General features: G+C 39.9%; 1 protein-coding gene across 4 annotated transcripts in view; it reads right to left on the bottom strand.

The window, feature by feature from the left end:
* LOC135102264 (uncharacterized) overlaps positions 1 to 17,010 on the bottom strand; it is a 44,201-nt gene that overhangs the window by 13,347 nt on the left and 13,844 nt on the right. For all 4 annotated transcript variants that reach the window (XM_064007205.1, XM_064007207.1, XM_064007206.1 and 1 more), the window contains exon 2: positions 10,132 to 10,788. In XM_064007205.1, coding sequence (XP_063863275.1) covers positions 10,132 to 10,174 — 43 coding nt within the window. In that variant the 5' untranslated portion in view covers positions 10,175 to 10,788. The remainder of the gene's footprint in view (positions 1 to 10,131; positions 10,789 to 17,010) is intronic.

Here is a 17,010-nt window from a genome sequence, read left to right as displayed (position 1 = left end):
GCACACACACACACACACACACACACACACACACACACACACACACACACACACACACACACACACACACACACACACACACACACACACACAACTTGGTCATACTAGGAGGCAAGAAAGGCCAATATTTACTGGAGAATGCATTACCGTCTCTTCCCCATCGTCTCCTCATTTTCATCCTTTCCCTTACTCCACCACCACCACTACCACCACCACCACCTCCTTCTCCTCCTCCTCCTCCTCCTCCTCCTCCTCCTTGTATTCAGTGATTCAGTGTTGTTGGTTCCCACTGGATTTGTTCCCCTTGCCAGTCTCGGAAGCATAGATAAGGCGAGGGTAAATCAGGGCAAATAAGGGATCTTTCCACCTGATGTGACGCCACCACGGTAATGGTTCATAGCAGCATAGCAGAACCAGGGCCTTCTAATGCACTGCGTTCTGAGGTTATGCTCTCATCGCCACAGGGAAGCATTTTAATCCTCCACGTTAGGGAGAAGAAAAAGATTGGGTGAAGAAGTTTTTCTTCATTATCACCAACATCGTTATTCAAATTTACTATATTTATCATCATTATCTTTATTATCATTATCTATAATTTTTGCTGCAGGAAAAAGGCTTCTTGTAACTTTTGTTGATCCTTGTAGACTGTTATTTTATTCCAGGCCACCCAAGCAAAAACACAGGCCATGTCTGATCAACTATGCCTCCATAATAGAAGCTCACCATCAAAACTTCCAAGAAAGCTTTAGAAACAGCTGCAGCTGAGTTTATATCGGCGCTGTAGGTCAAAAGATAATATATATATATATATATATATATATATATATATATATATATATATATATATATATATATATATATATATATATATATATATATATATATATATATATATATATATAAATAAATAAAGAGGATGAAAAATAACTCTTCATCTAGTTCTCAGCGTAGCCTTTCTTGTTATATTTTTTCCAGATTATCATTTCGTAAATTTAAAAGACAAGATTAGATTCTCGCAGACTTTCCGTTATAAAAATATTGCCTTATTTACCTAGAGGTCAAGAAACCTTTAAAGTTGAATTTTTTAGGAAGTCTGAGGATTCTTTATCATTATCATCCACCAAGTCCTGCCATGCTCTTATCTCGTTTTTATGTAACTTTAAGTTTCATGAAACTTTTAAAATATTCTTCAAAGATTTCATTCTGGGAACCCTGACTCGTATTCCGCAACGCTTTGGGCTTTCATAAGTCAAGATTGGTAGTGCTTCTTTCATTGGTAGTGCTGGGGTCCTGCTAAAGATATCACTAAACACCCCAATAACTTCCACTACAGCCTGTTTCAATAATCGAGATAAGACTGAAGTGATTAAGAATACGATCCCTGAGTGAAGTCTGTCTTTATAATCCTTCAGGTATCATAGTCTTGCCCGGCTCTTACCTTGGCTGCATATGAGTTTTCTCCATTCATCATTTATTACAGCCCTCCTCCTCTCTCTCACCTCGCCTATACGGAATTCATAGAGAGCAGGTAATGGAGGTGTTCTAAATTAATGTCTCATCTCCTGAATTCTCACTTCCTGCACAGAAGCTTTTCCTCTTTCCCCTGTTTGAGTCCATCTTTGAAGTGTACTGAGCCTCTCGCTGCCTGCCTAATTGTACTGGTGATAAATGAGAGAGAGAGAGAGAGAGAGATAGAGAGAGAGAGAGAGAGAGAGAGAGAGAGAGAGAGAGAGAGAGAGAGAGAGAGAGAGAGAGAGAGAGAGAGAGAGAGAGAGAGAGAGAGAGAGAGAGAGAGAATATAATTATATAACCCAATAAAACTTATTAACAAAAAAAAAAAAAAAAAAACGAAATTACGTGAGAGAATGAAAAATTAGACACCAGTTCTCTGTGAATACGAGTACATGAACGAGCAAGAAAGAGTCTCGAGGAAGAAGAAGCTGCAGCAACAACGGGGCGGATCGATAGATAATTTTCAGGTTTATGGAAGGGAAATTGCATTGTGTCGGCGGCGATGACTGCAGGATTAGAGGGAATTAATCAGGGGCGTGTGTGTCAGGAAAGTAAAAGAGCCGAGAGGAGGAAGAAGAGGGAGGGACAAAGGGAGAGAGAGTGAGTTCGCGAGGGCAACTGATAAACCTAATGTGGGAAGGGCAGACGGTCCTGATCCACTTGAAAGCCAGTGTGTGGAATTAGTGGAAGACACCTTGGAGATAAAAAGGTTTAATGCACGTCACGTTTCATTGCTTCATTCTTCTCCATTGTGAGCAAAGGGGAGAAAAACCACCGCCTTACACGGCCTTCCTCCCATCCGTCAGCTGGTGGATGGTTCCTAAAACTCCTCCTTACAAGTCTGAACGGAATGGAGTTATTAATGTGCTTCAAAAGTTTTCGTATATTTATGGAATGGGGAGAAATGAAGCCCAAATTTTGATGAGGGTTTGACTTGGGAGTGGTAGAGTCATTGCATTATATTTTATGAATTTGAGGGAGGTAAATCATGAATTATGATTAACAAGGTAAAGTACTAATTCTAAATAGGTTTCAAGTTGTTAGTAATAGAAATGGTGCTGGTTGAAGACTGAAAACTTACCCTAACGAGACTAACTGAAATCGAGTTATTAATGTGCTTCAAAAGTTTTCTACTATTTATGGATCGGAGAGAAGTGAAGCGCAAATTTTGGTGTAGTTTTGGCTTAGGAGAGGTAGAAAGAGTCATTGCTGGATTCTAAAAACCGAATTTTAACAAAGATGAATCGAATAAAATCTTCTATTAGTGATAGTGTATTTTATGGGTTTGAGACAAGCAAAGTGTAAACTCTCACTAAGGTTTTTGAATATAATGATAGGTATGGTGGCCCTTGAAGAGTAAAGATTCCTCCTAAGAGCCCCGAACGAAATAGGATTATTAATGAGATTTGAAACTTTTCGTATTCTTATAGATTGCAGAGAAATAAAGTGCAAATTCTGATGAGGTTTTGAATTGAAAGTGGTAGAAAAGTCATCGTTCTAACATGTCTGAATCAAGTAGAGCTATAAATGTCTTTTCCGAGCGTTCATATGTTTATAGATTTGAAAGAAATTAAGTGTTGATTCTGATGAGGTTTAGAAATGAAAGAATTGGGAAGTCACGTTCATTAATTCGTCCTAACAATTTGAATGCATTAAAGTCATTAGTGTCTTATAAAGACTTATATTTCTAGTATCGCAAACAGGTTAACTGCGAAACCCTGAAAATAAATATTTTTATTAGTAATAGAAATTGTGATCGATGAAGACTTTTCAAACTCGCCATAATTCCGAATGTAAGAGCTGTTGCTGAGCTTTAAAAATCTGTCGTTCATATTTACGAATTGAAGAGAAATTAAAACGAAGCATTATAGTGATTCTTTAATTTCGGGGTGGAGAAAGTCATCGCTTTTTGAGAATATAGAATCAGGTCAGTCTCAGTTAAATAAAGTGATTACTGTATTTCAAAATTACTTATCTAGAATGAAAAGAAAATATACTTGAAATCTCATTGTGTTTTGAATATGAAGATTGTGAAACAGCCGTAACTTATAAAATAAAAGATAATCAAATAACTTTTAAAAATTTCTCTGCTAGATATTTTTTCCATAACCAACTACAACTTTTCAGACAATTTTGTACAACAGTTTCTCTCTAACTCTTATAGTGTTTGGGATGTGAAGATGTGAAATATTCGTAGCTTATGAACGAAAATAATTCGAATTAACATTTCCACTGCCGGATAATTTTTCCATAACCTGCAACCCTTAACACACTTAACTTTGTACCAGTCTCTAATTATGATAGTGTTTGGGATGTGAAGATGATGAAACAGTCAGGACTGATAAACAAAAGTTAATCAAATAATCTTTTCACTACTAGATACGTTTCCCATAATGACAGTTTTGTACAAGTCTCTAACTCTTGTACTGCTTGGGATGTGAAAGATGATAAAAAAAAGTCACACCTTATAAGCGAAAATGAATGCATAACTGTTAACCTTTTCACTGCTAGATAATAATATTTCCATAACTACCTATTACATTTTTAGGCAACTGGTAATTCTATGAAACAATTTTTAACTCTTTGTGATGTGAAGATAATGAAACACTACTTATAAAAAAAAAAGTCTAAAACCTATTAATATTTCCAGTGCTAAATATTTCCATAACCACATGAATTTTTACGCAATTTAGTACAAGTCACGTAAAATAATTCATTAGCTTAAAAAAAAAAAAGACAATTTACCTCCGATACTATTTTATGCAACCATGCAAACAATTTATTTATTTATTACTTCTTTTCACAGTGCCCTCAGTGTTTACAAAAGAACGACCGCAGCAGTGAAATGGTTAATGTCTTTTGAAATTAGTCATCTATATTTACAGACTGATGCGATATGAAACACAAATTCTGATGACGTTTTGAATTGGGAGTGTTGGAAGTGGTGATCACTACCGGACAACGCTGGGGCCTCGTTCTCTGATGACCCAGTTACTATGTCACACTTTATTGGTGTAGTTTTCATCAAGCGACAACTCCCTCCCTCAGTCGCTATCAAAAATAATTGTAGCACCGATCCAATCATTTTGTTAGCGAGACTAAGTTATTGGCGTTTACTCATGTAAGTAATGACCCGGGGAAGAATGAGAGAGAGAGAGAGAGAGAGAGAGAGAGAGAGAGAGAGAGAGAGAGAGAGAGCACAGGACGATACAAAATATATGAAAAAAAAAGAGAGAAAAAATTAATGAATAACTCTTGAATATGCAAAAGGAATGTTAAAATAGTAGCAGTCGTGAAATAGGAGCGGTATAAACATGACGCGTAAACACCGAGAAAGGAAAATTACACAAGTTACGGAAACAATATGCAAGGTTAACGAAAAAGGGGGAAAAAATTGGAGAGGTGGAAATTACGGAGGCAATTATGGATAAATGAATGTGGCGGAAAATGTATACTGCGTCCAAATATAATTGAAAGGATAATACTTGTGTTCTGAAACCTTACAGCGGCACCGTTATCGAGAGAGAGAGAGAGAGAGAGAGAGAGAGAGAGAGAGAGAGAGAGAGAGAGAGAGAGAGAGAGAGAGAGAGAGAAAGGGGCAGCCATAACATTTCTACGATAATCTATCAATTTATTTTTATTTCACATCCCCGTCTGACTAATTTGGAGAGGACGAGTTCAGTAATGCAATGCAGGACATAGGTAACACCACTGGCCTCAATTAGCCTCATGTGGCACTATGATAACACTGAAAATAAGTGTAAGACTGGTTCCCATAAAAAAATAGCTTAGCTCTCCCTTATCTCTATGATTCTGACAATATTGCCAACTAAACGCAAATTCTAAATCTTACTGATTCAGTGCCAAAATACAAGAATATTTATTATTTTCCCCTTAAGTCTGAGGCTATTAAACAAATATATAAATACAGAAAATTAATTAGTTAAGGATTTATTTTGTTATCGAGTTTGTGAAGAAGTAACAAGACGATAGAAAACGAGACGGAAAACAGTGGAGCTTCCTGGGACAGAAACTAGTAGTTGGCTAGTGACGTAAGCCTTCCTGCTTCTTTATTGGTTGAATGGGTCTGTGTGTCTGTGTTGTCATCGCCAGGTTACATCACCCGCCCATTGTGCAGTGATGAGCCTGGCGGGTAGCTGTCCGTGGTGATGGTTACTTTAATCCGAGAAGTGTCAGAGATGCGTGTCTAGTGTGTATTGTGATGAAGTGAAGGGACATACTGTGTGGGGTTGTGAAGACCTCTGTTTATAAGCCATGCGGGTAGACACCTAACCATCAATGAGGGATGCTTGTCTTGTCCTATAGTAGTGGTGATTGGTGAGGCAAATCAAGTGGGGAGTGGCGATACTTATTTTAAGTGGCGCAAAGTGACGATACCGAGCAGAGAGAGAGAGAGAGAGAGAGAGAGAGAGAGAGAGAGAGAGAGAGAGAGAGAGAGAGAATATAAATCCCATGCAGTGGTATTTCGACAAAAAACTTCAAAGGTCGACAAGCAAGCGCCGCCTAACCGTACAAAAGCTTGTGACATGCGGCGCCACGTTTCCTGCTAGTATTCAAAGCATGGAGCCGCTCCCTTCGCGAACACGGCCGTCCTACATCACTCTACCCAGGGAACAACAGCTGGTGACGCTGCCTGTGGGCTGGGACAACGTGCAACGGCCGCGGTGAGTTACTTATGGACAATGTTTGGTGCTCGTGGGCCAGCAGCAGAGGGTAGGCGAGGGGGAGTCACTTGAGGCCTGATGGTACTGGGGAGGAGAGGAGAGGTGGGGAGGGTCGTGGTATGGTGGAAAGGAAGGGGTCGAAGGGATATTGGGAGGGGAAAGGGGAGGTAGAGGTAGAGAAAGGGGGGAGTAGGGGTGGGGAGTGCCGTGGGATGGAGGAAAGGAAGGCAGTTGAAGGGATATTGGGAGTGGAAGGGGGGTGTAGAAGAAGGGGGGAATGCGAGCCTGTTGGGGGAAGGAGAGTAAGGGTGGGGAGTGGCTTGGGATGGAGGAAAGGAAGGGGGTTGAAAGGGTATGGGGAGGGGAAACGGGTGTAGACGGGGGGGAAGTGTGAACCTGTGTATTACGAGGAAAACTTTATAAAAGTTTGGGTGATTTGAGCTTTTTTTTAGAGTGCACTTTGACCCGTATTGTACATATGCATCTATGTATATAACTATTTTCATATCAGTTATTTTTTTGTTTGTTTGTCATGTATCGCTTTATTTATTGATAATGTCAATATGTTGTAATTATTTATCCGCATTTTACTGATATTAATTTATTTATCCGTAATTGTTTAACTCTCCATTTACACGTGTCCTTACCTCCTTATCTATTTATTAACGTATCTGTTTATATCTACCTGCGTGAGTGTGTACCCATGTATCTATTCATCCAATGAGCCATCGATATCCACTCACCTACACCTTCCCATATCAGTATCCAATGAAATGTTGATGAAATCGTATACTGCATTATAGAACACAGGCCGGTAGCATCTAACCAGCATTTGTTTTGGAATGGATCACTGGAGTGGCGCACAAAAGGCAGCTGGTCCTCATACATGTCGCAATCTTATATTGATGGGAACATGTTGCCCACGCACGTCAGCAAACCTGCTACTCTACTCCTCCCGCCACTACGCCAGGTGTCCCCTGCACGTGTGATGGGCATGGAAAACAAAAACAAAACAAACTTTTAAAAAAGTTAGGTGCTTTCATGTTTCTTCCATAGGAGTCTTCAATTGATGATAGACGTGTTGAAATTGATATCCTGCGCATATGATAATTTGTGCTTCATTGGTTTATTCTTAAAGTCTTCAGTTTAAAACTTGCCAAGACATCGGTACTTGGTGAATACGACAACTTTTTATCCATCAAACATTCACATAAAAAAATACCCTCGGTATAAAAGATTTGTCTTAAAATCGGTACCCGGTCATTATGACAACTTACTTATGCATCAAGCGTTCATAAATAACTAAACTACTATCAGTTTAATAAGCTTCTCTCGGAATTGATATGCACTGAATGTGACAATTTAGTGTACTGTACGTCAAATATTAATTATGAAATTGAAAATAGCAGTCTTAAAAGCTATACCGAGAGAATGTGACAGCTTATTATGCATCAAACTCTTACTAACATATACCTTCAGTTAAATACGGTCTCTCAAAATTAATACACGGGAAGTTTCATCAGTGTGACAGCTTATTATGCATCAAACACATGAATTAATCTACAAAATGCCCTGAAATATAGGTGACCGCCGCGACTAATAATGGTAATCCTACACTGTAACTCTACCCCGCCACTTTTACAGTTTTATGACCAGAACCTTTTAATTCCATCTACGCTAGCATTGAACAATATTGTCTCTTAAACGAAAGCGATAATCCTCCTAACATTGGGTTGCAGATTCAGTCTCCCCTCCCTCCCTCCCTCCCTCCCTCCCTCCCTCGACTCTTTACTTACTGTTGAACTAAATAATACAAAACAAAGGTAAGCCAACCTGATCTGACCTAAGCTGACACAACCACAGCACGACACAATGCATCCGCCATCACCGATACATTGTTCTTATTTGGCCTTTTAGTTAGGAAACAAAGGCAGCTTCTTGTAAAAGGGAACAGGAGAAATGCATACAGTATTGCTAATACCTGCAGTATATCTGCCTGGGTTACACTTCAGTATCATGTCTACAGTGTACTCGTCACGTAGCACGTAATCATAGTGTACTGTATTTAGTTAAGAATACTGTATTGTATTTCACTCCATGCCTTGTGAGACTGTACAGGTAATTGATAATGCGATACGGATAAGTGAGATGAATGATTAATATATTCCACCTCCCGTCATGTAACGCAGCACAGGTGATAGATGACGTGCAAAAAGCAACACCAAATGTCAGACTATCACACCCTCGTGCTACCTTTAGTGCGGGGAAGTTAAAACCATTACTCCAGAGACTGGCTTCATTGGCCACATCCGTGCGGGCGGTGCGAGCCAAGCAAGGTGGCGTGGCGGCTCTTTCCCGCCGCGTCTGCCGGGAGTCGCTCGCCCACGCTCGCAGAATCCATTGAACCTCCATCCATTTTCCGCCACAAAGAAAGCTCCGAATAATGTCTGGGGGCATCAAGTATTGTAGCTTAGAGGGGTGGTCAATAACTGCGCCGCCAAGCTTAAAGAGATAATCTTGAAATGCAGCGGAGAATATCGGAAGAGTGAAAATTACTGCAGGAAGGGAGGAGTGGCGGTGATGGTGATGGTGGTGGAGGCAGGCAGAGGCCGTGGTGGTGGTAGTGGTGGTAGTGGTGGTGGAAGGCTATAGCAATTGAAACCAGAGTTCAATAAGAGACTTTGTGGAGGCGAGGGTCACTGCTGATCGGAAGGGGCGGGAGGGAAGGGCATGAGGGGAGTGGGAGCTGGCAACGGCACGCTGGAATTAATGAAGCTCGGAAACACTGCCCCGGTGAGCCCCTCTTTCGTCATTTGTAGGTGTGGAACGTGACTTTGCAAACTCAGCACTCCGCGCCTCCCGCCCCCGCTGCTGCGGCCCCGCCGCCCGAGTGCTTTGTAATCGGTCGCGAACACTTTGTGGGGGAATATTGTATCCCGTAACGGCAATTATGTGTGGCCATTGTGTCCCATATATCTGGCTCGCCCCGTCATTGTCGCGGGCGTGTTTTCTCTTACTCTTGGTTAAAATTTGCGAGAGCAGGAAACGAATTTTTACTCATCGTAGGTTTGTTGTTCGCGTCCCTGTTTTGTTTCTTTCAGTGCTCCTCTTTGCAGTGTTACCCTTCAATTTCTTTGTATGCTAAACGTACGCGAAAATTTTGCATTTTGTTTCCCGCTCTTCATCCCCTTTTTTTTTTTATTCTTTTTCCTGCAAGTTTGACGTCGGTCTGTCTGCTGGTCACGACAAGCGCCATGTCTCTTTCTGCCTCACAAAGTTCAGAACCTTAAATTAGATGATTATGTTGTCCAATCTCAAGCGATTACTCGAGTTAATCGGATATGAATGTTGAGCCAATCACGGATAATGTTCGCCCAGGTATTAATGGCCGGGAAAAAGTCTTCAGGGTTGATGAGCTTACTTGCTCTACTTGTGTTTCGATGATGAACTCCGAGCAGCGGGAAGCAAAGTTTCCTGTGTTATTGTTGATGGTGGAGTCGGTATTACATAACTTCTGTGTCATAGGTTATTTGGAAAGCGCTTAATGTATCGTGCCCCTACACTTGGGCGATTGCTTGCAGGCAGACCGACGGACAGACAGATCAGCGAAGACAGGAACACACACACACACACACACACACACACACACACACACACACACACACACACACACACACACACACACACACACACACACACACACACACACACACACACACACACACACACACACAGACACACACACACACACACACACACACACACACACACACACACACACACACACACACACGACATTAGCACACATCTTTACATCAATTAATTCATCAACTAAATAATAAATAAACAAACTAATTAATCAGTCAGTCCAGTCATCCATCTGAGAAAACTTCACACTTTAAGGAAGCATGAATCTCACTATGTTAGTACTTACTATTGAGGAGCGAGGACAGAACGAGGACAAGGCCGATCCTCATGGTGGCACGTCTACTGCAGCCCCTTACTCTAGTGCAGTTCTCGGCGGCCTTGCAGTCCCTGGTGGCGGCTCACAGGGGCATGTCGGTACCTGGCGGGGCTCAGGACTCACACCTCACACCTGGCACTTGCTTAATTACGCCCACCCATTTTCAGTGTCATGTTCATTTCGTTATCTCGTCACGTGTAACATCAACCCTTGGACTCAACATCAGGCTAGGCGTGGTGTTGTTTTTGTGAGGGGAGTATTGGATTAAACGACAACACTTACGTTAGGAAAAAAATAACCCCAAACATTATGTCTGATTCCCTTTCTGAGTTATGAGTGGTTGTTCATTGCCATTGTGGATGAATGGTTGGGACGGTAAATGTGCGCGTGTCCACTCATCATGCCGGTGTTCTGTCAGTGGTCATGTGGATGCTGCTTTGTCTCGTCACTGGAACTGTGTGGCACTGTTAGCTAAGACACGTGTCGGTGAGCTCCCCCTTTTTGCTGGCAGGCCTGACAGTGCCTCGGTATATCAGTTGGCACCTTGGCTCGGCATCATGCAGGACGGGATGAACGCCGCTTCTCTTCCACTCACCGCACCGGGCTGCCCACTTGACTTTCTCACATCTGAAAAGGACATTAAGTTTTGGATGATTTTCGGCACAGCGAGGGAATCACTCGTTACATGGCCATTGTAGATGCTAGTGACCTCCGCCAGACTTGCTCTCTGTACATTGGCAAGTGATTCAATGATTATAGTGCATGCTTTGAGAGTTTGTCCTTTGTGTGAATTATTGGTAGGTATTAGAAGACAAGGTGTATGATTAAGCTTAACAAAATGTAAAACACACACACACACACACACACACACACACACACACACACACACACACACACACACACACACACACACACACACACACACACACACCTACTATTCCTATCCATAAATTTGTCCAATCTTCTCTTAAAAGCTTCTTATTATCTCGGAACTAACAACCTGATTACTGAGTCTATTCCAATCATCTACCTCTATGTCTTTGCGTTTTTTTTTTTTCGAGTCTAACTATATCATGCTTGAACCCGTTACTTCTACTCATATCCTAATAAATAATCCTTAGGATTTTCTTTATATTACCCTTGTTATATCGCTTAGCTACTTCATTATCTCTTATCAGATCCCCTTTTGAATCTAAACATTTGTAACAAAATATGAATTTAGTAGCTTTAATATTCTCTAGTAAAGAATATGTTACATTCCTTGTAAATTTCTATGCACTCTCCTTTCCTTTATACTGACTCTAACAGATCTATATCTTTCCTGTAATATGGCGACCAGAACTCTACAACATAATATGGATGAGGTACGACTGGTGCCAAATATAACCTGAATATTACTTTTCACGATTAGCTTTATTTCTGGCATATACACATTGTTATCTCTGACGGGGATCAGAGCTAAATCTTTTTCGTTTTCGTATCTAGTCAGAGCGTCTTTCTTTACTGTATACCTATTATATGGATTTCCTTTACCATCGCTAAGTGCTTTGCATTAACTAAGATTACACTTGCCATTAATCCGTCCATTCGTTCATCTCATCAATCTGCAACGCAGCTGCATCGAATCTCACCCGAGTTCCCGACTTATTTTCGTGTCGTCTGCAAATTCACTGATATCTCCAGTGATTCCATTATTTAAAACACTAATGTTTATTAAAGATAAAAGAGTGATTTTGTGGTGCCTAACTAATTACTTGTCTCCACTTTGATTTGGAGTCAGTAATTCATAACCATGACCTGTTCCAGGCTAGAACTTTCCCATTTATCTCATGTGCCGTAATTTTGGTCAAGAACACTTTATGATACACCTTGCTAAAGTACATGTATATCATGCCATAATTATCCCCATTATTTGCTTCCTCGCAGACTACTGTAAAAAGCTATACATACTCTAAATGATGGAAATTGGAAAATGCCTCCAACACTGAGTCGTTCATTGGTTGTGTTTGGAGCAACAAAGAGAGAGAGTGAGAGAGAGAGAGAGAAAAATGTTTGATTGAAGCGAGGGACACTCGCCTCCTGACACTCCTCAAATGTCAATGCCACCGTGTGTCACATTGCAGGGAGCGCAAATTATACTTTTGAATGTCTGTAAAACTTTTATCAAAAAGGCAATAGATATGTAATATTTCAAAATACATTTAATATTGCTCGCGGAGCATTATGATTCTTCACTGTTCTGGTGTTTAATGACTGGGTGTTCAAAAAGTTTTAGGTCAATGCAGAGTATCGAAACATGTTACCCTGAATAATAAAAAATAAAATATAAAATAAAATAAAATAATAAATAAAAAAAATGCGTGCACTTGGTGATTATATATATATATATATATATATATATATATATATATATATATATATATATATATATATATATATATATATATATATATATATATATATATATATATATATATATAAAACACCTCATGTCATCTCCAGCAGCAGCAGCAGCAGCAGGAGGAGTCTTGCTTGTTATATGACAGGCCTCGTAGCGGCGCGAGGAGCACACAGCTCTCGGGTGAAGGCGGCCGGGGAGACACAGAGGGTGCTTAGTGAGGGGGCGCATGGCCATTACCCGGGCTGTTGTCATGTTTTCATAACGGTGGCGACAATAACCGAGCTAATTACATGTGTTCCCTGCCTCGTCTGCTCCTCGCACGACAGCACGGAGACATTTTCAAAGGCAGGTAAAAAAATATTTGTTTGAAGATTTCCAGTTTGTCAGGCCATTTGAAGCACCATTGTGGAGGTTCACATTGTGCTGCACTCTTGCCTTGCCTTTCCCGGCAGCACGAAGGAAACGCTGCCTCAGGAATGCTCGCTTGGCTGGCATGTTTCCCTCCCACAATGCTGGGCCGCACTGCACCGCTTCCTTTCGCTCTCTGAAGGCGTCATACCCACGAAAGAAAACGGTAGGCGTGATGATCTGAAGAGAAAAACGGACAACTACGGAACACTATATATTTAATTCTATATATTCATGTAGTTAATTGCGGACCTTTGTTTCCTGTTGCGTAGCCATTTTTCGATTAAAATTGCACCACTTCAACATCAACTTATTAAGGGAAACTTTATCAAAGGTCTTTTAAAAATCAATACACACTTAAAATGTGGTGATGGGGGAGTGGGGGGGTTGATTCTTATAATATATTGACAAATAAGCCTAACACAACCTTTTACACCCAAGTCATGCTGCGAGTTTAATCACTGATTCACTTACTAGAGAACTAACTGTCTTATCTGCGTTTAGATAATTTTAGTCATTTTGGAGTATATATCTGTTACTTTTCTTAAAAATTAAGATGACATTTGCAGTCTTCCAGTCACCAGGGACTAGATTTTGTATATGAATTTATTAGATAGAGTATATGTGAAGAAAATGGATAATATATACATGTACGACTATATATATGTGTAATATTTCTTCAAAGATGTCCCCTCGCCATTCCTTATCTTTTCATTAATGGCGTGCCTTTTATTCTTTTCCTGGAAGCAAGGACTCGATTGACTTTTCTGGACTTTTTCCATTTATTATTATTGTTATTATTATTATTATTATTATCATTATTATTATTATTATTATTATTATTATTATTATTATTATTATTATTATTTATTTGTTTATTTATTTTATTATTATTATTATTATTATTTATTTTTTTCAGGAATTTCCCGTGTACTTTATGGTAGAAGGAGCCGTTTGTACTCCTTATATTGAGTTCCAGGAGACTCTTATGGAATGCAGACTTCTATCTGAGAGCCTTTCAAACTTAGATTTGAATCACTTTTTATAAAGCCTGCTGAGGAAGGACTCGTATTCTTATTTTGTGTCCTACCCGGCAGACGTCTCTCGAGAGAAGGCTACTCTGAGTAAGATCATTGAATATTTCAAGAACAGGTTTCATATCACTGAACGCTCCAGCAAGGTACGTAGTGTGTAAATCATTTAAAGAATACGGAAAACAAAAGGATGATGTTTCACGGAAGCCAGAGAAAAGCAGGTGCGTTTTACAGACCTTTGCAGTGTAGGCAGCCACTGAAGGACTCTTGCCAGTCGCACTCACTGTGTTACTAACAATAGGGAAGCTGGCAAGGTACAGCAAAGTGAAACAAAATGGAAAGCGAATACTTTTTTGGTGTCTGCGAATGAGACGCCTTCCTTAGAGATGCCACGGAGGAGCTGCTACATTTATCCACCGGATTTGGGTGAAACGTGAAAAATGAGAGTTGGAATTGAATGCGGCAAAGATTAAAGTGCTGAGTTGTAGCGGAGATGGATGCGTAGGAGGTGCTGTTATATTATATTCCACCGTGTTGGAACAGTGGAACGAGCGTTAGGGTTTGGTCATTTGGGTGTAGATGTTGATGCCGCGGCGTCATTGGAGGGCCTGGGTGAGCCATCGTGTGTGTGAGGGAGGGAAGGTTACGGGGCTTTAAGGGGAGCTCAGAGGTAGAAGGCCATGTCTGTGGAGGTAAATATGTAAATGTCTGAGGGGATTGTTGTACCGCGGATGTGTATGGCTGCGAGACTTGAAAATTAAATGCAAGGTTGAGAAAGAGAGTCTATGTATTGGAAATGAAATTAAGGGTGCGAGAACATTTACTGGTGTGAGGCGGTGTGTCAGTGAGGGATGGTAGAGGTGCAGAGAGCAGGGGAAACGCGTGTAATATGCTAAAGAAGTGCAGATGAAGGGCGTGCTGGGGTGATTAAAGGTAAGGTGGAGGGAGTACGCCAAGCTGTGTGTTACTGCCTTGACTCTTCACTCTTACATTAACTCTCGCATCTCGTGGACTGCACGCGACTCAGGCCCTTCTTGCTTTTTTGCGGGAAGGTATATGTGTATGTATAATGTAATATAATATAATCATAATACACCCAACCATTTCCGGCACGTGTAAGGTGTGTTTTCTTATTAAGAGAAAAAGTTTAACAAAGGAATCTTTTAACGAGGAAAAAAAAAAAAAAGAAAAAAAAAATTCCAAGAACCCAATGAAGTTCCGGAAACAAAACAATGACCTCATTCATATGTACTGCCTTCCTCTCACGTCCTCACCATCTGTCCCTATTGTGTACCTAGTGTGTGTGTGTGTGTGTGTGTGTGTGTGTGTGTGTGTGTGTGTGTGTTTTCTTATTTTTCTATTTGTATAATTTTCCTTTCTAAGTGTGTTTTGTTATATATGTTCTGTCTTACTGAGTCATCCATTATTGTCAGTGTTGTTTTCATAGCTTCTGTATGGAGATGTGGATCGTAACATGAATTGTTCTCATTATATTTTATTAGTCTGTATTTTTGTGGTCAATAAAAAAAAAATATCCATCTACCTGTGTGTGTGTGTGTGTGTGTGTGTGTGTGTGTGTGTGTGTGTGTGTGTGTGTGTGTGTGTGTGTGTGTGTGTGCGCGCTCGCGCTTCTCCTCAACCTTTTTTATCCTTCTATTTTGCAGTTCTATAATTTCCATAAGTAGTTAGCGTAGGATAGTTATACAAACAGCTTAGGGAGGATCTTTACGTTTGTTGTTGTTTGTCTTCCTTTATATTCCTTTGTATAATAGTGTGGTGTAAGTATGACTTACGGAGACGCCGGTAATATCAAAAGGAGTGATCGAGTTGTTCAAACCTTTAATGTCTGTTGCTGTATCTTACCGAGAGAAACAGTCCAGGATTATTCACGTGCGGTCACAAGTGTCGCATTATCGTTATCAGTTAAAAGGTTAGACTTGTGTGAAAGAAGGAGCAGCTGAATATTGAAGCAGCGCTGGGACACTCAAGGCATACGAGTCTTTACCAATCGAGCTGTAACGATCTGCCGTGACTCGAGAGGAATACGATCCACCGCGGCTGTCTGGTCACCACACCGCACTCCACAATATTGCTCACCACAAGACGTCTTTCACTCCGTAAGAAAATCAGGCAACGTTTTCTGAAATCTACTTAAGCTATATTTTCAACTTCAGCCATTGACCCATATTTCCAGACATTTCAGCGCCATATCTTGAGACAATTTTTAGCAAACTTTAGTGTAAGTTCTTTGATGGTGGTTTCTAGATAGGCACCTTTCATAACTCGTGTGATAGGTAAAAAAGAGAAAAAAATCATACTTGAGAACCCGACTAAACATCACCCTGACCTTTGAGAATAATTCTGGTGAAAACATTTTTTTTTTTTCAAAATAATGGCCGTTTGTCTTCCAGCCTTTTTTATTTGTTTATCTTTTGGTAACTAGTGTTTTTTTTTTTTATATATAGACGCTACATTCGCGCATGCTCTCTTTCAAAACAGAGGCGTTTGAGAATTTCCAGTTTTTATGTGATTTTCCAACAGACTGACTGTTTCATGAAGTCAATTGCACTTTTGATACTTTCCATATCCTGATAATAATAGCCAGCAGTTTTAATGGTAATAATAACAATAATAGTAATAATAATAATAATAATAATAATAATAATAATAATAATAATAATAATAATAATAGTTATAAAAATATTTAATTCTACAGGCAGACCATTTCTTGAGGTCAATAATGCTACTTCCGCTACTTTCCAATTCTGATAACTATAACACCAAAAGTAATGACGATAATCATTATAACAGCAGCGGTAATATTGGTAATAATATGCCATACAGACAGTTACGTGAAGTTAATATCACTTTTCGCCACTTTTCAATAATAATAACAACAACAGCAGCAATGACGGTATTGATAATAAAAATAATAAAAATAACAATTAAAAAAATAATAATAATGATAGCGGTAATGTCGGTAATAATAAGCGTCTTGTCACTCAC

Source organism: Scylla paramamosain, chromosome 7, assembly GCF_035594125.1.
Source record: "Scylla paramamosain isolate STU-SP2022 chromosome 7, ASM3559412v1, whole genome shotgun sequence".
Lineage (NCBI taxonomy): Eukaryota > Metazoa > Arthropoda > Malacostraca > Decapoda > Portunidae > Scylla > Scylla paramamosain.
This window is presented reverse-complemented; position numbering and strand designations above follow the sequence as displayed.